This window comes from Diplotaxodon limnothrissa, linkage group LG15, assembly GCF_057381915.1.
Source record: "Diplotaxodon limnothrissa isolate DT_005_m linkage group LG15, D_limnothrissa_male_GT1.1, whole genome shotgun sequence".
NCBI classification, from domain to species: domain Eukaryota; kingdom Metazoa; phylum Chordata; class Actinopteri; order Cichliformes; family Cichlidae; genus Diplotaxodon; species Diplotaxodon limnothrissa.
This window is the reverse complement of record NC_140610.1, coordinates 17,598,135-17,621,359: the sequence shown is the minus strand read 5'-3', so window position 1 is coordinate 17,621,359 and position 23,225 is coordinate 17,598,135. Positions and strand designations below refer to the sequence as shown.

The following is a 23,225-nucleotide window of genomic DNA, read 5'->3' as shown; positions in this document are numbered from 1 at the left end:
TCTGAGTTACTGGGTGGGTATAGCTGGGCCTGCTTTTGAGTTTACCAGATCCCTATCCAGCACATTTCAAGCACGCTGAAGGACATTTCTTTTCGCTGCTATGTAAGTGACATCATCTCTCTCTTATGAGACCCAAGACGTTTCTTAGTTAGAGAACTTGCATAGGTACTGTAATAAAAGTTGAATAGTTGGCAATTATTGTCAAGTTAATGAAGAAAAATGAGAAGACCTTGTTTGTGGCTCCAACAAACTTGAACCCAAGGTAATGGAAACTCCAGGTTCCCTTGACACATCCCTTGAGTGAACTTTTGACTCAGTCTTTCTTAAGAAGGAGCAAACTTACAAAATATTGGTAAGTTGAGTTCTTTTGTATCACACACTGAATTGGAGATTATTCATTCATGCCTTTATTTCATATTATTATTTAGATTTATTCTCTGTTTACTTGTCTGAACAAAACCTCCTTAAAATATCTGAAGTTCTACTGTAAGGCTTCTGATCCACTCGTATAAATCCTTGTATCGCACATTTGATAATTCTGTTACACTGACTCTCCATTAAAATCAGGGTCCACTTTGAAATTCTAGGCCAGTGAACTTTTACATCCATATATGCTCCGGAGGTCCCCTGAGGTTAAGTGGTTAGGACCTGATGGCTTTGCATGATACAAGACATAGCACTAAAGAAGAGAGAGTTTTAAAAATGGTGGCTGCCAGTTTCTTGAACTCTCTCTCAGTGAACCCAGAAGCTGGGGGCTCAGTGATCTCTTTAAAAGTAGGCTAAGCTTTTTAAATCTTTTTAAATTTGCTTTAAATTAACTTTTTGTCTTTGATTGTCACGTACCTTGTAATATTTATCTTGAAATGTGCTACATAACTACTGTTTATTTTAATGAAATACACAAATTTAAAATTATATGACTAAACAACATTTCCATGCTACTTTGTCATAGCATTTCCATCATTATCTTTGGTTTTACTTCTTAATGGCACCACCGAATTGATCGTGCCCACTGACTTGGTAAACAGCACCTAAAATCCAATACTATCTTCCATAAAAGGGAAAAAAACAAGGACGGTAACCAGTGACGACAATTCCTGCTTAGATTACAATAAACCAAAGCTGATAACAAATACAGACTTTGTTCTCTCACTTCAGTTACTCAAAAATCTGTCATGTGCTCCTTCTTACAAAGACGGCAAAGAAGATTAAACTTTTGCAGTCTAGATTGCAGCTGCTATAATTTGCTGTAATTAAAAATGTTGAAGCATGTTTTACTTAGTTTTTTTCAACTATCTTTGCAAGTCACATAACAAGAGACAGTTTCAGACTAATAAAAGATGGGGGGACTCTTTAGTTAGCATGCCTAAATTCAGCAGCTTTTCGAATGACAGAATACATTAGAGTTTTTATGTAGGTGGTAATCCACTGAACTGCTTCTAATACATCTAGACATTGACCACCCCGTTAGTCACAATAACAAAATCCTTGACAACATGACTAAAGCTCAGCCACAGCAGCAGTAAACTGAAAATATTGGTATTTTCCTGCAAGTGCAAGGAGTCCTCTGTACATGGTGCCTTATGAGGGGATTTTCCAAAGAATACAAATGGAGCACAAATCTTGTTGCCTGAGGACACCAAAGGGAAAGCCAACATTTCAAAGCACACCTACATCATATTGATAGTGGTACAAAATATCCTCCATGTCTTCTTTTGATTGGATGGAAGCACTTTTTTCATGGCCCATTTGGGCCACATCAACCTACCACAACACCTGCAGCTTCTCTGCATGTGTCACTCATGTATGATTTTTTTTCAGTTTTCAAGTTCCTCTATGACATAAATTATTCCCATAACCTTATCAGTAAATTTTACACCAAGGTATTGCATCTGATTCAAAGACACAGAACACTTTTTTATGGTTTTTCTCAAAAGTGATGTTTGGTTTCCGTTCGTACTTCTTTAGCATTAACCACTGACAGATGATGAATCCAGCTGAGGCCATGAGAAACGAAAAACCTTCTGATGATTTCAGCCAGACAGTTCTATTTTTATGCTTCCTTTAAGTTGCGAGTTGTCTGCAATGGTAGTTAGCTGCGTCTCACACAAGAACGTGACCCAATTTTCTGTCAGAGATTAGGTTATCCTCCTCAGTGTCAATCACTGCCTTTGAAGCACTTTCAGTATCACACTCTCTTATGCCATTTTTATTTCCCAGCAATTACTTGAACAAACTGGGTTTCACTTTGATAGAAGTTTAAATTATTTTATGTTATTTTTTTAAGTAAGCAGAAATTACCTCTCTATGTATCGATACACAGTACTCAAACAGTAAATAGTCACTTTATAAATTTTTGTGCAGCTGTCCAATATCGTGCAAAGGTCTTGAGCCAGATGTTATCATAATTTTCTTAAATGGTCTTGTACAATAGTTCTCCAGGCTGCTTTTCACTTTCAGTCCAGTCCTGGGACCTGCTAATTTTCCAGAAAATTGACCAAGGAATGTTTCTTTTTCTGTGTTTGTTTTGTTCTTTTGTCCACTTAACACTGAGTAAATGAGCTATTTTAAGTTTTATTTTTAGGCACTTAGTTACCAGAAACCAGCTGCAAATTAATAAGTTAATTAATTAATTAATTTCAATTAAATAAAAAGATATTTTTTCCTAATTCTTTGGGTGAACTTAACAGTATTTGATTAATAGTTTGGGGAGGTTTTGTACTAACAAGGTGAATCACAAAACGTTATTAGCCAAAAGTGTGGCATCTTTCAACTTGGTGTGTAGCATATCCTTAATAAAAGTAATGAAATTTAATAAGTGGAAAACAAAAGAAGAAGTTACAAGTGCCTAAGGTATCTGCAGTGGATTAATAGTATCTGAAAGTGATGCCCAGCAGGCAGCAAAGACCTGACACTGAACAGGAGAGATTCATCTGCATTTCAGCTGATCCATCTACTGTTCACTGAAGCCTCAACAGAAGAAATGGTCTCAGTGGAAGGGTGGCTGTCAAGAAGTCAGGAAGGAAGAGATACGGGGAGAAAAAGTTGATATATACCAAATTTCACAAGAACTGCACAGTGACAACAGATCTTATGAAGTGGTGGATTTAAATTTTTCGGTACAAATCATTGTACACAGGAGGTCAAGAGGTACAACACTGAGTGTCTACAGCCATCTGTAATAAATGATGGAGGTGCTGTCATGGTTTAGGGCTGCATTTCAGTCAGTGGTGTTGAAGAATAAAAGGTGGTGCTGTAAAATATTGATTTTCAAGCTTGTTATATTTGTGCAAACTCTGTTTTTGCCTTACATACCATATTTCCATTTATGTTTGCAAATGTTTCAATAAATCACTGCACCCATTTCCCATTTTCTTAGCAAAATATAAAAAAGGGAGGGGCTGACTCAAGACTTACGCAGTGTACTCTACAAGTTACGAAATGCAGTGCACACATGGACTTGCCTCAAGGCACAGGGAAACTAACACTGATTTAACTCTGTAAGAGGTTTTCTGTGGGTTTTGATTTATAATTTAATATTTGACATGAATTTACATAACTCTGTTTTTCTTTTTGTCTTTCTTCTTCAGGGCCATGTTAGCCTAAGAGCTTAAACTAAAAATTCATTACTGGCACTGATCAAAAGCTTCAGAATGGCATCTTAACCAACCTGTGATGGTAAGACCTCCCCAAGGTCAAGAACTACTGTATTCGTTTAGGAAGCAGACTTTAAACCTTAGTGTGACTTCTCTTTTTACAGTTACAATATTTCTGTTGTCAAACCCTTGATCATTGCAAGAGAATCAGGTTAGGGTCTTTGAATAAGCCTTGAATCAATTTGGGTGGGAAATACAAGTCAATATTCTAGGAAACAATCAATAATCTTCTCCTTTTGGCAACACTGAATAACATTTTCTGCTCGGTTTATCCACTATATCTATTACAGCAACTACCACACACAGCCTGACCGCTCAAAAAGTCACTGCTGCATCCAGTGTATTTGAATAAAGCTATTACTCATCTCTCTCTTGCTTTTAAGTAGCACCGGTGGATATTATTTCAAGTCAAGCATGAGTGAACGATTCGCCTGATAACAGCATGGGTAGGATGCAGCATAGATTCAGCTCCTCTGTGGACATAACAAGGAATTGTGGGTAGCCCCGAAGGGAGTTACGGCTTGACAAATATTTGAAGTGTAGCCCAGCTCTGTTTACCTCAGCCAAAGGTGCAGGTCAAAGCTTTTACTGATGAATTCTGCATCACAAAGGAGACAGAGCCAGAAGTGTCAATCAGAGATATTTAAAAGGAAACATGTTTTACAGAGCGTCAGATGATATAAAATGTGCACTTGGTATCTCTGCTCCTACTTATTATACAACATTTTAATTGAGCAACTGACTTTCAGGAAATCTGTGAGAAATCATTAAGATTGATGTAAGGTCGCTAAAAGATCCCCAGTGTGCATGAACCTGCAGATTTCAGTATATGTGATGCACTTCCAGAAACCAAGACTGAACACACAGTTGAACTCGGATTGTTTCACATTGTAAACATGTATTTGCATACTCTACGTCAGTGTTTTAATCTTATGAAAACCATCGACATCGAAAGTGAAAATCACGACAACATCTAAGACATTACTAGAAATGTTCAGAAAGTGGAATTTGACAAAAAACAAAGGCAGCAGACAATACCCAAAACATTTCTGTAAATCAAACATAGAAAAGAAAAGTCCCACAATGGGTTAAGTGAAAAGACCAACACTGAGATGTGTTCATATACACAGTGCAATCAGATTAGAACTATTTTTAAAAACTGTTTTGTTAGCAGGTCCATAATGGTTGCTTGATTATTTGCTGTGGAAATATATTATCCATTATCAGTGCATCCCTCAAGATAATTGGATTTGTACAGTGTTGTTTGACTACTGATGTCACCTCCAATAAAAAGAAAGATTTATGAAGGCATCTATTTTCCTTCATCATGGAGTCATTGTGGAAGTCCTTAATTATAAAACTGGACCTCTCGAAGAGCTGTGAAATTGGATGGAATGGACATATTTGTCAGACTAGAAATATTATATTGATATCAAATTGATTCACAAATGGAAATACAGTGCTTCAGGGAACCTGCTTTTCTGCAGTAAAATGTCGAACCTGAACTTCTACAAGAGCTACAACTGCAAATCAGAAGAAGGAACCAGAAGAAACCATGCAGACATCATTGTCTTCTCCCAAAGGAGTTGTGATTTTTCCAGTGTTGCAGATCAGAGGCCAACAGTACAGTTCATGGATCCACGGTGGGAATTGTGCTGACCTTGTTGTTCCTGCTGATCCTGCGTTCTGGCTTCTGCTTTGGCACTTTGGTCTGGATCAGCTCCTCAGGCGTGTTACCCAGCGGTGGCAGTAGCCTCTTCTTGCTATTCCTGGTCTCAGGTAACCACTGAGGTGGCAGCTCAAAAGGTCCAAAACCAAACTGTGGGGAGTCCTCTGCTTCTGTAGGTGTAGCAGGTGCCACTTGTGATGAAGAGGCATAAGCGCATGTATGGACTGGAGAGGCCCGGGGGGCTATAACTGAAGGAGGGACCTCCTTGGTGATAACCAGCCCTCCTCCTGTGCCCTGCAGAGAGTCCTTTTTATTAATCACTTCACCTCTGAGGCTTCCCATTCTTGACCCACCTTTCTGGTCATCTTTGGGCCCTGAGCCTTCTCCTGATCCTTGAGATGGGAGCTCCACATCATTCTCCCCATCCTCCTCCTCTTCTTCTTCAGACGGTCTGAAGATCTGCTGTTGGCCAATGTTAAACATCTCTAGAAGCTGGCTTCCAGATCGACCAGCAGTCTCCAGTCCTACTGGCTCTCCAATCACGCCATCTGCTCCTAAAGAAGCCAGACCTCCAGTGCTAACCACGTTACGGCGACTGTAACGTCTGTGAATCCTGGCCAGCAGGTCCAGACAGCTGTGACGCGCTGAGCGGTTAACAGTCAGAAACAAAAGTGGGTTGGTGAGCAAGGATACCTTAGGAAGCCAGAGGGCTGTGAGATACAGTGAGACAGGCAGCTCTTTAGCATCTGCCAAAATAGTGCGGTAAAATACTAAGGCCCCATAGGGCGCGCTGCAAGCTGAGAAAGCCAGTACCACAGCCAGAAGAGTTACATGAAGTTCGGCTTCCCTCTGGGACACGTATGGGATAGAGATGCTGTTCTGGGGAGTTCGCAGAGCTGCGATGATCACCTTCTTCTTCTGGCTGGCACTTAGTGCTCTGCGGATCAGAAGCATGAGAAGGAAGACCAGAGCCAGGGGGAGGATCACTGTGGTGATGTTGTAGATCAACACATACACCATGTGACTCAGCGAGCGGGCGGGGTCATTTGAGCAGGATGAGGTCACGTACACATCAGTCACATTGGTCACAGCAAACACGGGGAGGCTGACCACAGTTGCATGGACCCAGATATAGATGACCAGATCTCGAGATCTTGCGTCTGAGATTTTCCTCTCCAGTGGGTACAACACTGAGTAGTATCTACAGACAGAAAGACAAAGTAATTCAATGCTTAACAACATGTATTTGATATTTGATATTTGATAAACCCACTCAATGTCCATTATGCGTTTCCTACTTCACCTTCTAGAGGCTTATTCAGAGAAGGCTTTCTTGCCTTGCTGAATGGAAGAAGTAATGAGTAATCTGTTTTCGGGCTAAAATAGAAGCAAGAATCCACATATGAGGCTGTGAGGAAGACTTTATTCCACTTTACACAAGTGCCTTACATGTTTGAGGTTCCTCGTGTTAGAACATTTCTTACAAGCAATTTCTTTTGAGTTATTTGGAGCTAGCTTGCTGACAAAGCCAACTAGCGTTAGCTGCTAATTTAGCAGTCTCTCGTCCAAAAAGTTGTGACTTCTGGCTCAACAAAATAAATAAACCACTCACAACTCTAAGCACTTGTTACTAAGCTATACTTGTTACTTAGCTCTCCTATGTAATCTGTAATACAGTAGCTAACTGCCTTCTCAGCCTGATTGTAGAGAGCATCTATTAGCAATAGGTACAGGGCTGATAACAGCTGATAATGGTTATTAAATGGTCTGATAACATTCAAATTGGGCGCTTTCCCCAGTGGAGAATTTTTTACATCCTAAAGCTTGCAGCAAATCAATAGAGGCATAGTTTTGGTGATGTTCACACTGTGAAAAAAAAGCTTTTTCCTAAGCCAGAGTGTCACCTGAGTCCAGGCGTACTGAAAATGCTCACAGAAATCCATCTTATGGTGATTTATGTGAAAATTATTTTAAAATAAACGTTAAAAATACTGACGTATGAGCTTGAAGGGGTTTTAGCAGAAAAGTAGTGCTGGTATAAAATTATTGAATCCATTATACAAGCTCCAAATAGACAAAAAGGTGAGAGGTGCAGTTTTCTGGGAGTTTTTTTATGTAGTTACTAAATTTATCCTGCAGCCTCTTCACATATTTATTGTATTACATAGGCTTATTATTTGTCACAGCCATTTTGAGGTATTTTTATAAACAGGAAAAACAGGAAATTCCACAGGAAATGGACAAAGCTCAGTTATCTAAAAATAAAGCCAATTGTGCCATTTTTAGTGGCCACTTTGGATACATTCAATCATGAACATTTAGCCCTTTTTAGATCAAAGAATTTTAATTTATCCATGGTATATTAACTTCTGCAGAGGTTAAAATTATATGGGTGATCTCTTGATAACTGCAGTGCAGATAATAGCATGCAGATTGCCTCACATCCTTTTGTTTTCCCTTACTCATAAGGAGAATAAACGAAATGAAAAAGTCATTACTACGATGTCCCTTGACTATCTTGTCTGTGCTGCAGTATGATTGTGTGTGTTCGTGTGTATGTACACTGCAGTCCCAACCTGTGTACAGAATATCTACAGCCTCGATTACCCTCCTGGAGAATAAATAATTCATTGGTTTGATATCATTCTGACTGTACCAGTTGCTATGGAGGCAACATAATCTCTATAGCAGTGAAACGAGGGCTGGGAAGAGGTTGCAACAATACAAAGTCTCCCTGCAATCACTATAAAGTTGGTAGAGGATATTCACGTACTACTGCAGTCATCCATATTATCCCTGGTATATTTTAATATTATATATTAATAAAAATGTGGCTTCTGTGCACTTTTATGCTCCATTTTGAACATGTCTATTCATGATATTTGCTATTTTTTTCTGCATTACATACAGAAGCTGTGTTATCTTAAGCTGCAACATGCAAAGAGATAAAAACATGATTCGATAAATATCATATAATAATAAGTCATGTATACGATTCTGAAAAAGGAACTCTTTTAGGTTTTCTCAATACTTGTATAAGTATATTTTTTATATTTCGTATAAGTCTGTGCATCTGTACTTGGGCTGCCCACTGTTTTCTATGCCAATTTTCTATTTTCTTACTGGACTTTTTTTTAAGCAAAAACAACACTGGTGTGGAGAAAATGCAAACATTAGAGCCACTGAATAACTACAGTCATTTTTACACATGAGTTCTGTACAATGTTGAGAGACTCAGCTGGGAACAATCTGTGAGAAAGGTCAACTATGGACAAAGTGGACAACAGGAAATAGTCACAGTTTTAGGAAATATTATACACATAACCAGCACCCACTTGCAATAATTAATGAAAGCAAAAGGTTAATTAAAGGGTATAGCATAAGAAAATGAAATTAAACTAGTTAAATAATATGCTTCAAACACTTCAGCTGAGATAAAGTGGGGAAATAATTAAAATTATCACCTGTTGATTTTATAGGTTTGCTCATTTACAAAAATGCAGAAAAGTAAATTACATAAAGGTTCAAAATTGATTTGCATATCAGTGAGTGAAATAAGTACTTCATCCCCTACGAGCAAGTCAGAGTCTGTGTGCTAATGTGGCAGACAGATTGTGTTCAATTATTCAAACAATGACAAATACTCCTGATCTCAATTTATGTGTACAAACCACACCTGTCCAGAGAATCAATTTCTTCTACTCCAACCTCTCTACCACCACGGGAAACACTAACGAGCTGTCAAAGGACATCAGGGACACAATTGCAGTCCTGCACAAGACTGGAATGGGCAAGAAGCTTTATGAGAAGGTGAGAACTGTTGGTATGATTATTTGGAACTAGAAGAAATATAATGACCATCAATCATCCCCTATCTGGAGCCAAATCATGCCTCATGGGGTGAGCTACACAGGACGAGCATGTTAATGATCTCAAGGCATTTTGGACCAAGAACATCATTGGTAACACACTACGCTGTAATGTAAAGGATTCAGAGAAGGCTTGGAAGAAAGTCCTGGGGTCAGGTGAAACCAAAATCGAGCTCTTTGGCATCAGCTCGAGCCGCCGTGTTGGGATGCGGAGAAATGCTGAGGATGCCCCAAACCACCCTATCATCCCCACAGTGAAGAACGGAGGTGCTAAGGGTACAAGATGACTTCACTGCATCGAGGACACTGCCAATGGACAGGGCTATGTACAGTCATTTTGAATGAGAATTTTCTTCCCTCAGCCAGAACACTGAAGATGAGCTGTGAATGGGTCTTCTAGCGTGATAATTACAAACATTAACCCCAGGTTAACAAAGGAGTGGCTAAAGAAGAAGCACATTAAGGTCATAGAGAGTCCTAACCAGTTTCCAGACTTCAGTCCTGTAGAAAAATCTGTGGAGAGCGCTGAAGCTTTGAGTTGTCAAGCGACAGCCAAGAAACCTAAAGGAGTTGGAGAGTTTCTGTAAAAAGGAGTGGGCCAAAATCCCCTCTGAGATGAGGGTCAACCTGGTGACCAACTACCAGAAGTGTCTTACCACTGTGCTTGGCAAAAAGTGTTTCTCCACCAAGTACTAAGGCGCGTTTTGCTAGAGGATGAAATACTTATTTCACTCAGTGACATGAAAATCAATTTGTAATCTTTGTGTAATGTTTTTTTCTGGATTTTTGATTGGTAGTTTTTCTTTTCTCCATTAAAAAGAAACTACCATAAAATGAGACTATTCATTTAGTTGTAAGTGAGCAAACTTACAAATTCAGCAAATTCAAAGTGGTACTGGGAGGCCTGGGACACACGCTCCACCAATCACAACCCTGCACCTCCTCTTAACAGGGTGTTAAAAGAAGGTGTAGAGATGTTTTTCTGCTTTAAAAAAATCTTTCAGAGTTGGATTTCCAGGTGTTTAAAGAAAGAGAATTAGCCGAGTTGACTATGCTAAGCAACATATTGACAAACTGATCAGAGAGCTGATATAAAGGACCCACTTTTTTTGCCCCAAGCGGTCCATCCAGATACAGAGAGGTGAGTAGGAGGTGCATGTTAGTGTCTTTCAAAAGCATCATTTAAACACAGTGATTCTGGCTACAAACCTGAAGTGAGAAAAAATAAACACATCACTCATTTTACTGAAAGGATAGAGTGCTCTTTGGGTTTTGTAATTTCACGCACAATCCACACTTGATGACTGAAAACAAATGATGCTCCCCCTATCTACTTTAATTCTGTGTATACACTGAAAAGTATCATGTTTTTGCATTTACCTGTCCAATGCGATGGCGCTGAAGCTGAGAACGGTGACAGAGCAGAAGAGTTTGTGGAGGAACTTGAGAGCTTTGCAGAGCACCAGCGTGTGAAGCCACAAGCAGCACCGAGGATTGGCTCCGAGTGCCACATCAAAGGGGATGCACACCAGGCCGGCACAGATACCAGACCATGCCAGGTTCTTGATGAATCGATTGGTCACTGTTTTAAAGACGTTTGTGCAGCAGGTGCACCACAACACAGTGGCATTACCTGTCGAGAGAAAGAAAGATGTTTAAAGATTTAGAATAAAATGAGATTAAGTTTGCCTACTAACCTGCACCCCTCAGTAGAAGCTACAATTATCGACTCCTATAAGTCTGCATCTCTGCCAACCAGTCAAGTTTTGTTTATACGCACTCATTGTAATAAATGTAATGAAGATTTTATTCATTTAAAGGTTAGCTCCAAGGTTTGGTGTCACCAATCCTGCATCCAACCAAATGTGAAATATGGTCACAACTTGGTTTTCTGATCTTGAGTTAAAGTGTAGAATTATGGTCATATTATCAGTTCACATACAAAAACTTGAATTCTACAGTCTGTGTTGTCATAAGTCTAACTCAGTTTAAATAAAGGTTGGAAACCTGAACGCTGGTACAAGCAGCCCTTTCCTTTTGTTGTGCTGGTATGAGTTTTTACCAGGCACACCATAGATCTCAAAGAAAAGACCTGGTTAGCTTGAAGACTAAATTGCCCATTGACAGGAAGGAAGGCTTACTTATCTTACTGATCTGCTATAGCACAGATTAATGATTTCTCAGCTGCTTATTCCTGACGTCCATCCAAGACAAACACTGCGACTGAACAATGTAAGGAATGCAAGTACTTCTCGGACTGAGATTTAAGCCAACTGACAGATGTACGAAAGGAAAGAAAATGTGTCACTTTCAATCTGCCCGTTTTACACTTGCCATCAATGAACTCATCTGTGAACTGGAAGTCTTTACACATTAGATTGGAAGCTGCCTCACAGCAGGACGAGGAATCCGCTACCAAGAATACTGCTTCAAATCAAAATCAAACTCTTTATGAATTTGTCCAAAAAAAAAATGGGGGGGAAAGTTCAATTTGAATGTTATTATTTGCATCTGGATACCCCTTTTTACCCCCATTTTACTGCAAAAAGGCTTCCCCTGTGACAGTTCAAGGAGTTTCAGCCCCCAGACTTGCTCTTTCTTTTCTTTTCTTTTCTTTTTATTTTTGGGGGATTTCTTGAAAAAATTATGAAAATTGTTTAAAGGTAAGCGCCTTCTTGTAAAGACTTGATGGCAGAGCACAGGACAAAATTAGTGATGCAGGTGCCGCTAAAGCATAAAATAAAAAATAGCCAAATGAAATAAATCTATATCAGCAATAACAAATTCGTGCTGTATGTCACTTGTAGCAGGTTCAAAGAGGGATAAAAAGAAAAAAACAAAAAAAAAAACAGTTGGTCCACCCTCATAAGACATCCTCCCAATCATTTACATCTAATAGCCTGCAAGCTGGAACTTACTAAAAAGAAACTGCAACTGCAACCAAATCAAAAAGGACAACAGGAGACATTTTTATGTTTCTATTTCTCTCTGCATAATTTGGAGTGACAAAGTGGTAACGATTGGTAATTAAGTTTCAAAAGGTGAACTTTTTCCTTCTTGCACTGCATTAACTCATGTCAGGTCACACGGGACCCTGTGTGATTTCAGCTCCTTCAAAAGTAATTACCCACAGAGTGTTAGCTGCACTCTGGCTGAGAGCAAGATGTTCTGCAGTGAAGGAAACTGTTTCACGTTTTTCCTGAGACCTGTGCTTTAAAATAAAAGGTCTCAGTTTGTCAGAAGAAAAACGCATTCATCGTCAGGTGGATGGGGGAATAGAAAAGTAACCATAGTTTATAAAACTAAATGAAAGAGAGAAAAAAGACCTTTTCTATGAAAGCAAGGTCGTATATAACAACCACTTATCCCTGATTTCTGTTGTTATGTACCTCAGGAGGTTTCAAATGGAGGCGGAAGAAGCTGTTTTCAACAGGACATGGTGTGCTTTAACTATGCAGAACTCGATTAACATGCTGTGATACAGAATAGCACATAGGCGTGGTATTTCGGGGAAACCCTGGTAAAAGTACATTCTTCTAGGCTGACTAATGTGGAATAATTAAATCAGCACAAATATTAATTATTTCAAATGCAAACTACATAAAAAGAATGTTTATTACAAATGTCTGTTCATACGGTATGTTGACATTTTATCTTGCTACCTTTGGTCTCTAATGTGAGGCAATTAATACCCAGTCTTTCAAAAAAAAAAAAAAGAAAGGAAGAAAGTGTGATACTACATTTATAAGGCGATAAAACTATTACTTAAGATATTTTTGTCCAGATCATTTCCAGAGTCATGCTACCATGTGATGTTCAAAGCAGATTTCAATAATCAAAATACAAGAGTTGATTTTTATCTTATAGATTTCAGACAGAAAATAAAAACCAAATTTAATCTCTGTTAAATACTCATAGAAACTGGTAGCTGCCAAAGATTAAAAAAAAACTGCTGTGACAAAAAACAAAAATCGTTTTATTTTTTGTTTTTTCAGGACTTGTATTGTCTGGAAAAACAACATCACCTTGTACTTTTGAGCCCAGAATGCTCGCTGGGCATTTGAGGAACACCTTGGTAACCATAGTCAGAGCAGCCAATAGCGAGAGAGCGCAAACAGTACGGATGATTATTTTGCCCGCTTAACAAATGGCACCCTAACTAGTGGTAGCAGCAACGTGGTCTGCTTCAATTTGAGCTGGATCATTTTCCTATTGATGTCTAACATGTGCTGTTCGACATACTAAGTATACTTAACAGTTTTTTACTTACATCCTGGTGATTTATAATTAACCTAGTTTTAGTGACAGGCTCATTTAGGTGCAGTAACCGCAGAGCTAGTCAGCCACATAATTCCCCACAGACCTTAATACAACTGTTGGCAAAGTCAGCCAGTGCCATGCACACTGTGACACATTAATGAGATTTGCAGTAAAACTCAAATCTTTGCCTTATCAGTGAAACTGCATAATTATGGCAGCAAATGTTATACATTAAAAAAAATCTAAATTTTGAGGAATGTATTCTCCCTTTCTAGGAGAGTTAGATGAGAAAACTGGAATGGCTCGCACATCTGTGCATTGGGGGGGGGCATTTCCTGCTGATGCCTCTCTCTTTACTTCAGTTTAGTTTATATTTTTAGGAAGAGTTACAGCTTTCTAATGGGGCCTATCTACGTCTGTTTCTGCAATGAAATGACTGCATCAAACTAGTTTCCTCTTTATTTATGGTGTAAACAAACAAGATTTCCTAACTGGTCAACTTTGGAGGTATTAGGCATGTTTGGCATGTTTTAGCACTTTCCCCTCCTACCAGGGTTTAAGCGGTTATCCTTAAAGGTATGAGACAGAAATGCCCTCCTGATCCAAATCTGAAAACAGAACAAGTGTTACAGAAACATTTCTGAAACGTGACAAAATCAGAATGAGACTACAGTCACATTTGAGAAGATTGTGTCTCTACACAACTTAAAGATGATAATGTAGAGCGTTACAAATGCAGTGGTTAAGTGGTGTAAAAATAACTCCCCAACTTCTAACGCCTTTCAGCACACCCACCAACAAGTGTCCATGATTCTCTGGCAAGCTACACACTTCCTATCTGGACACACGTGTATCCAGGTGGGAACATTGAGGAATTAAATGGGATATTTAACACCTGCCAAAGTACTCAGCAAAGTACTTTTGCTGAAACCACTATATGGCTATATGTCAGTCAACTCCCAAAACAGCATTTTACAGCACACTGTGGCTTTTCAGACCCGTTAATCAGCAAACCAGCTTGATGTTAAGCCAAGGATCCCTACATTTCAAAACATAAAGCAAAAGATGAAGGGGAGGGAACCTTAAAAGAAGCAGAGGAATTTCTATCGTTAATTACTTGTGCTGGAAAACAAACCTTCAAATTTAGATAGCAGGGTTTTTTTCCCACTAGAGAGACTGTTCGTTGGCCTAATTTGTGATAGAAAAACCCTTCTTACATATCCATTTCCATGGGTTCAAATGCTCCACATTCATGCATTATAGCTGAATGTCATTCAAAGCTTCAAAGCAGATCCTACAGTTATAATTTATTAGTCTTATTAGTGTTGTTTTGTTGCACACATCTACAATGTGTGTTAAAAAAAAATCTTTTAAATTTAAAAAAAAAATGTCATTCTTCTCGAGTTTGAGTATTTCAGACCAGAAGGTGGATGATTCAGCGAGTTAATACCGATACAAAGTGCACAAACTAAGTGAAAACAATATGCATCACTGAGAATTTAATGTGCTCTGGATGTTACCACATTGAGGCTTTTCAACAAATTTGCAGTTTGTGCAACATTTAATTTCCTTCACCTTCGCACATCTCTGTGTGCCATAAGAGAAGAAGTCATAAGCAGATACAGAAGGCAGTTACTTTTATCTTTTCCATGTCAAATGCCTCAGGTAATAAACATGAATCCTTCAACGATTTGTATTGATGTGCACAAGTTGTTAATGACACAGATGCCTCCAAAACAGACATCTCCCCATAAAAATTGCATGGTTTTTTTTCCCTTTCAGCCAGTGATGCAGGTTTTCTTTTGGGCACTAAAACCCCCATAGAGACAACAAAGTGCCTACATAATGGAACCAGCATATCCTGCTCATCTATGATAATAAGTGATGTCTGAATATAAATATGATGCAGCTAGGCTTTTATCATACAATCAAAGCCTTTTTTGAAATCATTAAAAGTAGCTTGAGAATTGACCACAGACACTTTTTTAGGGGACTCAACTTCAAAAGACAGCCCCGTGGAACCATCATCATTTTAACACTCATCATTTTATGCTGCAGGTAATATAATGCATGTATTTAAAGGTGCCCACTGATGAAGTGTTCAGTTTCTGACTGGTCCTGAAATTGATTCAGATATCTGATGCTAATTATCTTTATTTTTTCCAGTAATAATTATTACTGTGATTATTGTGATTATTTCATTAGCAAAGGGGAACCCATTACTGTTATGGCACACACAGTCTGTTTGTATTTTATCACTCATTGTCTTATAGCTGTCATTAATATGTCTCCAAGAATCTTAGTGACCACACAAAGGTGCCCTGTTGTATTGACGTTAGAGAATTTATGCTATTCACCTTCCTGGAAGTGGGTTTGGTTCATTGGTGTATGTATTCCCTGCGACACGTAGAGCATGCAGAGAGAAACAAAAAGGCATTTTGAGCCATGCTGGCAGAGGGCAATTTTTACAGCTAGTCAGGGCACGCTTCTCTGACTCTGCGCATTGCACTGAGCAGCAGGAGGTGGCACTGGATCAAAGCAAGTCATTTGGACGTGTTTTTTTTGTCCGTTTTGTATCAGTTGCACAATATTTCATCATGGTGAGCTGTGCTCCTGCTTCTCACTGAGCCCATATGTTTCCATACAACACTAAGGCTGTGTGTGTTTCTGTAGCAGGGCAGAGAGGGCAACACAAAAACATTTGTGACAAATAACACATTTATTTGTAGCAATCATTAGAAGCGGGTTAATTATGCTTCTGGCGATCTATATGATGGAGACGGGATGTCAAAGCCAGGAGTGTGCAAGAGCAGTAGATCATTCTACACAGCTCCTTCCACACTTATACCACCATCATCATCACTGATGTCTAGTCAACACATATTCAACTCTAAGGAAGTTTAAAACATGTAAGTTACTGCTACTATTTATCAGTTTTCTGGTGGAAAAAAACAATAAAAATCTTCTTTGCTGACTTAAATATACAGCAAATTTTGCCAAAGTATTTCTGCTTATTTTAAATGGAATGCATCCACGTCAAACCAGAAAATCAGGAGTTATGTGTGTGACTGGTTTAGTGTTATTTGAATGGTTTTAGCACCTTGATCAAACTTATACATGACTGCAGGGGGCTGAGAGGTAAGCAGAGTAAGCAGGTGACATGGGCTGTGGGTTGTTTACATTTGGCAGCTGCTGGTGGTTTTAACGGGATATTAGATTAAAAATAATAATAATGTACCCTTGTAGCAGTTTTGTTTGTTTCTAATAAACTGGCCTACGCACTCATTTCTGTCATGCTTTTCTTATCCTTTACTTTTTAGTCGTCGTTTGACTTTTCTTTTAGTCGAAGATACTAGTTTACTATACTGACCAGAAGATGATTGATTGGCTGACTGATAAACGCTGGAAAAAGTCTCAGATATTTCAAATACATTCTACTGGGACACAGGTTGTCCGCACAGGAAGATCCCCTACACAAATCTTAGAGTCTCACTGTTTTCAATTGTATTTGAAAAGCAGTGCCCTGTAGTTCAAAAACTGTGCAGCTGTTTAATCTAAATTTAGCAGAAATGAATAAGTAAATACATAAACGAGGCTGGGTTTTTAATATGTTTATGATTCCCTACTGAGTTTGCATTGAATGTGTGGGAGTACTGAGCGGACTTACCGATCAGCGAACCTAGGAGGATGAAAACCTGAACGGTGGTGGTGAAGTCCCGGTAGGCTTGCTCTCGCACGAGTCGCTGCCGCTCGTCCAGCCCGGTGCCCTCGGCAGGCGGGCTGCTGTCCCACCGGGTCGATGGGCTCGAGGCGTTCAGTAGATCCAGCCAGAGGTGGGCTGCTGTGAAATTGATTGCACCGTCCCCCACCATCGCTGCCCGGCTCCCTGCACTATCCATGTCGATTCACGCCGAGATCCTAAATATGCCTTTCTGTTGTTGATGTTTGTTTGTTTGTTTGTTTTTCAAGAAAGCTCACAAAGAGTCAACAGCCAAGAGTAAAGGGGCATTTCTGACCTGCTTTTTTTTTATAGTAAAAAGGGGGATAATCGACATATCACATCTTATGTTGCACGGGAGATCTCCATGAAGATTTAACGCGGACACAGGCAGGAAATGCGTTCCTCTGCCAGCAATGAGATGGTCTTTTGTCAGTAATTATGTCTGATAAATTGGGGAGGAAAATACATGTTAAAATAATCCCAGTCTGTATCAAAGCACGGGGAGATGGAAAGCCTACGCTGTATGCCCCATATTTCCCCAGTAATGCGGATGCACGGCAGAAATCGGTCACTGAAATCCGTGCGCAGTGTGGCTGGATGGATGCTGGACTATCTGACGCCCAGTGCACCTAAAACCACACCGGTTTGCGAAGTGTCCATTCCGGGAACGACGCCTGCAGCACCGAGAACACAGCACCATCACCCCTTGCCGTCCAGAAAAAAATAAATAAATAAAAATATGTGTGGCTGACAGACTGTTACTCCTGCTGCCGCTGCCAATCGCACTGTCAGAGACCGTTTATTGGTAGACTGGATGGTGCGGGGAGCCTGCAACTGAATATTTAACAACGTGAGGTGCAAGACTGAAGAGGAGAGCCCTCCTCTTCATGTAGCACCGAGAAACTCCACTTAATCTTATGAATGACAAGCAGCATGGAGGAAGAGGAGCCTGGCTGATACCGAGAAATAAAGGTAACGGATGGCTACATTCCTAATAGGCTGTTAAATCACAAAAAAAAAAAAAAAAAATACTTTAAGGAAATACTTCATTACATTACTTCACCTTAAAAGTCGTGTTTCTAAGCACTTTATAAACCTTTATATTGGTCAAAAGGCGGGATTAAGGATTAAAATTCAAAAACAAGGGTAGGTTTAACTTCACTCTCTTTTCACACTGACCCTGTTGTCTTGGTCAGTCTGTACTCTCATGGGAGCTTGCGACATTCCTCTCATGGTTGCTGAAAATACCAAAAATAACCCCGTACCAGAGGACATTTCATGGATCACTTAGCATTTTAATTAATAATGGACTTTCTTTTGGAAAATACCATGAAAAAAATGTTTAAATGTAGAATTAGTGCCATTTAAATACACTCCATGTTTTCCTGTTTGTTAAATAAGATGACATCCTATTACACAGAAAATCCACATTTTCATGTGATCAAAATATCAGTGAGGGACATATGTCTGTATGTTTTTCCCAGCTTTCTCTGGTGCAGTGTACTCTCGGATCCTTGCTCAGATCATCACAGTATATACACATTCTTGAAACAGGCATGGAAATAAAACCAGCACAGCAGGATTTATAATAGTATTTACATATTTGCTTTTGCTTTATTATAGGTTATATTGTACATGACAACAAATTTCTTTCATTTTTTGGGCAAACATCAAATATTTTTTACAAAAATCACTTTTTTCAGCTTTCTTAAAATACAGAATTATTCCAGTCCCTATACAATTTAAATATCAAATACTGCTAGATAAGTGCCAGAAAGATAAAACAAGATTAAAGAAGCTTAACTATTGGTTTTCAGTAGGTGATTCCATAACATGCTACCGTTTTGATAGTTTTCCACTCAAGCTGAAGTTACAAACTGCTCCATGCATTTTCACCAGTTCAGATGCCCAAAAATCTGGCACCAGCACCACATATTTACCCCCCCCCCCCCCCCCCTTTTTTTTTTTTTTTTTTTTTTTGCTATACAACATTAAACACTAAATAAGTTACAAATAGCACAAAAGCAGAACTGGTTCTGTACCAACATCATGTCAGTGGAGAAGTTATCATATGTAGGTTATTTTATAGGTAGACATTTTGTCAAGTAACTGCAGGAAAAGTCCAAGTGTCTTCTACTTTTGTGAGATACTTCAACAAAACAATCAAGTTTGAGCTGATGGCTGTGGCTTATGACGTAGACCACTACTCAGACCTTGAGTCTGCATCAAGAAGTGGGGATGACACTAAATTCAACACCCTACCCCAACAAAACTCTGTAGTGCTCTTTATGTGCAGTCCCTCTACATTTCCTTCCCATGACAAGACAAAATCTCAGATTCTTTTTACTATAGACGATTTTTTGCTACAAGCCCGTGTCCTACTGAAAAAAACTCATCTGAAACCAAACGATTGTTGGAGTGTTTCCGATGCAGAACACTAGACGGTTAATGGAGTTCTCACAATTTTACTAATTAGAAAATACAGGCACTGGTAACCATTTCTAAGAACAACCATTCAGAGATGCTCGATGGATTAATACAGTATCAAGTGCTCTTGTTGCCCAAGTGGGTCTTGAAGAACTCCTGGACTCTTTCCCACAGGTCCAGCTGAGCCTCAGAGTGGGCTTTTGGCTCCCCACCAAACACCACAACACTCCCTACAGCTGGATGAAAGCCAGATGAACAATAAGGCATGTACGGCACATCCAGAAAGTGACCAGCTTTTGGATAAGTAACAACCTCGTAGGATTTTTTGCCATGCTTTTTCAAAATTTCAGCAGCCTGACTGGCAAAAAACGTGCTGTTCCAGTTGTGGTCATCTTCAGAAGCAGCAAACAGGAAATGGCAGGTGGCTCGTTCAATTGGAATCAAAGACGCCCTGTTCTTGCCCTTGGTGGGGTCTGGTAAGGCGTCACGTATATCTACAAGCCCAGACTCTGTGAATTTCACATTCTCCATGACAGGGGGCAGTGGCGGGAATACAATGTCTTTGTAGTGTAAAGGAAGCACAGTGTTTGCATTACAGGCATTAATACAGACAGTCGCTGAGATCCCAGAGAGAAAAGATGACATGCTCAAAGCCAAGGCACCACTATGAGAGATTGATATGACGCCAATCCCAGGACCTTTCACCTGAATCAAGAGGTTTTATGTTAGTTACATTTTTTAAAGTAACAGGTGCACATCTGCTAATACAGTGCAGATCACAAATTGATGGACACTAGCATTTCTTTGTTCTTTAGGCTCAGCTTCAGTTAGAATGGGTTTACTTCAAAAAAGAAAGATATGCGAAAAGAGGAGAAAAGGGAGCAGCTCATATTGTTATCCGTTCAAGATGCTGGGAGTTCTGCAATGACTGAGAGACATTTAATTGTGCAGTAGAGGACAACAACCTTGTTATATATATCCAATGTGACCAAAGAGGGAGATTATCCTTAGCTGCACAAGTCAATCGACTAATTTTAGTTCAAGAAATATGAGAACAGGGTGTTGTATGCTCACTAGGACTAACAAAGTGTTTGCTGTTGTTTCCATGTCTGACAAATACTTTCTTTAAAATATAAAACTAAATTTTGCTTGTCTTTGTGTGTTTCTACTCAATTACTTTTGAACCCCTAAACATTTTGTAATGTTATCGAACTATTACTACCACAGATCATTACACCTTGCTGTAAACCTCCAAAATCAAAATTACTTATGGCCAATTAACTATTTCAACTAAAGAAAAAATGACAAAAAGCTTGTAATATTTTAAGACTTAAGAAATATAGAGGTTTCATCATTAATCCATGATGGTGATATCAGAAGAAAAGCCAGCAGGTGGCAACATTGACACACTAGACACAAATATAGGCCTCTATCTCAAATCCACTTCAAATGCAGATGTTTGAGCAATATTTTCACAACCTTCACATACATAAGATGCATAACATTGAATTACTTCTAATAAATATGTCCTTTGCTGTTTGCTCTTCAATACTAACCTCTTGCCGCTTCCTCAGATATGTGACCGCCTCCTCGAAATATTCCAAATCCAGGTTTTTAGGGTTTTTTGGGAGATCCTGGTAACGAAAATAAGCCAGTGCCAGAACAACAAAGCCTTTACTTGCCAAGAGGCTGGATCTGGGTTCAGTGAGACCTCCACCAAAAGTGTACAAATCTACAATTCCTGGGAATGGGCCATTTCCTAAAGGGGGGGACAGTTAATGTTGACTTGATACCTAATTTTGTGAATAATTTGTTAAAATCCTACTAACCTGGTGGTATGAAGAGGACACCTCGTATTCTGCCCTCTTGTAAAGGTATTCTCTTCATCCCCTCAATCATGTATCCTCTCTCATTAGATTCAGATGCTAAAACCTCGCCAGTCTCTCCATTAAGAGCCTCCAGGGCCACGCGTGTTGGGCTGAGCACATCCTTCTTCATGAGTTTAGTGTGTGGTGCGTCTGGTGCCAGGGCCCAAAACAAACCCATGGGCTCCACGCCGGTGTAACTACCACCCAGAGAGGGTGTGCGGAAGACATCCACCTGACCACTTTCATCTGCTTTGTACAGGGCAGAGGCTTTGAAAGTGACACCTTTGTCATCAACCAGTCTGGACCTCAGCTCCACTGGTTTGTGAGGAGTGAGTCCCTCTACTTTTACCCGCACCATCTTGTCAAAGAAGCTGCGAACACTAGGGAGAATTTTCAAGCGGATCTGTGATTGCACCATTTCAGCTGTTTAAGATGGGAACGGTTGTTTCACTGTAGCCTGGAATCGTGTCACTGCACCTGTCAAGGCAATTGAGAATTAAGTCAATGTAACTGCTTTCACCTAGAAATCACTTTTATGGGTTAACATCATCATTTACAATAGAAATATTCACAAAACAACAAAAAAAAGAGATAAATTTTAAGAAAAACTATTTATACCACAATACGAAACCTAACTGGGCTCATGAGATATATCACAAATCTCATTTTGCATTTAAGCAGCCTATGCATGGTGCCTAGGTGGAAGATAAAAGACAGTCTGTATTCAGCAAGAGGCCTTGAACATAGCCATTGCTCCAGTTTAGATAATTTATTTTGGAGATTGACTACAACAACCAAACAAGGACCGAAGCTGTGAAGTTAAATTGGAAAAACAACAAATGTAGATATAACTACTAAACTTATGATTATCTGTACACTTGCTTTTCATATATATGTAAATTAAAATAGCAATATACCCGGTATAGAATTTGGAGAATACGTGGGGTATTGTAGGATGTGTTCTCTCCAGCCTTGTTGGTGAGCCTTGTACATTAGAATGACGGCATTGACACAAGACCACAAATGAAATTTAAGAATAAAATGGATAAATTTAAGTGAAAGTAACCAAATGAACACTATAATGTACACGTTATTATTAAAATTAACCTTTTACGCACAATAAGAGAGTGACGAGTCACATTGGCACAGTTATCAGGGGACACTATGGTCTGTCACACTTTCTAGCTAAAGTGTTTAAGTAAGAAATGGTTTGATGGTCATCAGTTGATGGGAAAGGCTGGTGTCACGCTGAGATTGAGCAGCCACACGGCGTCACACAGTAATGTTTAACTGGGTGAAAGGTCAAGAAATTCTTTCGTTTTCTCCGGTTGACAAAATAACAAGGGTAGAAAACACAAACAAGCTAACTTGAGTTGCTTTCATTGTTTGGGCTAGCTATAGTTGTGGGCAACCAACAGGCTAAAACCAGGTCAAAATGTTTATATTAATATCAGAATTAACACACCCCCTCTCCAGTCTGACCGTACCTGTCCAACCTTGAAGCTTTAATGTACAAAATCGACGCTAATAACGGAAGTAGCACTGTCCAAGTAGAAAGCAAGCGGAAGCAGCCACTTATAAAAACGGGGGCGTCGGGGGTACGATTTAAGATCACCTGTAGCTTTGTCGTGTTTGTATTGCGTTAGTGTAACACTCTTTTTTACCCTGGTTTTCTAAATATGCCTTTCAAAATGTCAAAAGTGAGAGACATTTTTATTTCATGACAGTTTGAGAAGAATTGTTATCACCACCACC

General features: G+C 39.3%; 2 protein-coding genes across 2 annotated transcripts; both read right to left on the bottom strand.

Moving 5' to 3' along the window:
• Positions 1-5,286: 5,286 nt before the first annotated feature.
• gpr176 (G protein-coupled receptor 176) lies at positions 5,287-17,353 on the bottom strand. The gene is made up of 3 exons (XM_085372271.1): positions 17,122-17,353; positions 10,575-10,827; positions 5,287-6,526 (listed from the first exon to the last, which is right to left on the bottom strand). The coding sequence occupies exons 1-3, from the start codon at positions 17,351-17,353 to the stop codon at positions 5,287-5,289; spliced, it is 1,725 nt and encodes a 574-aa protein (XP_085228397.1).
• A 1,862-nt stretch (positions 17,354-19,215) lies between these two features.
• On the bottom strand, positions 19,216-23,013 carry LOC146617352 (acyl-coenzyme A thioesterase 1-like). The gene is made up of 4 exons (XM_085372272.1): positions 22,958-23,013; positions 21,432-21,947; positions 21,159-21,361; positions 19,216-20,307 (listed from the first exon to the last, which is right to left on the bottom strand). Exons 2-4 carry the CDS (start codon positions 21,886-21,888, stop codon positions 19,720-19,722), a joined length of 1,248 nt encoding a protein of 415 aa, XP_085228398.1. The 5' UTR covers positions 21,889-21,947; positions 22,958-23,013; the 3' UTR covers positions 19,216-19,719.
• Positions 23,014-23,225: the final 212 nt, after the last annotated feature.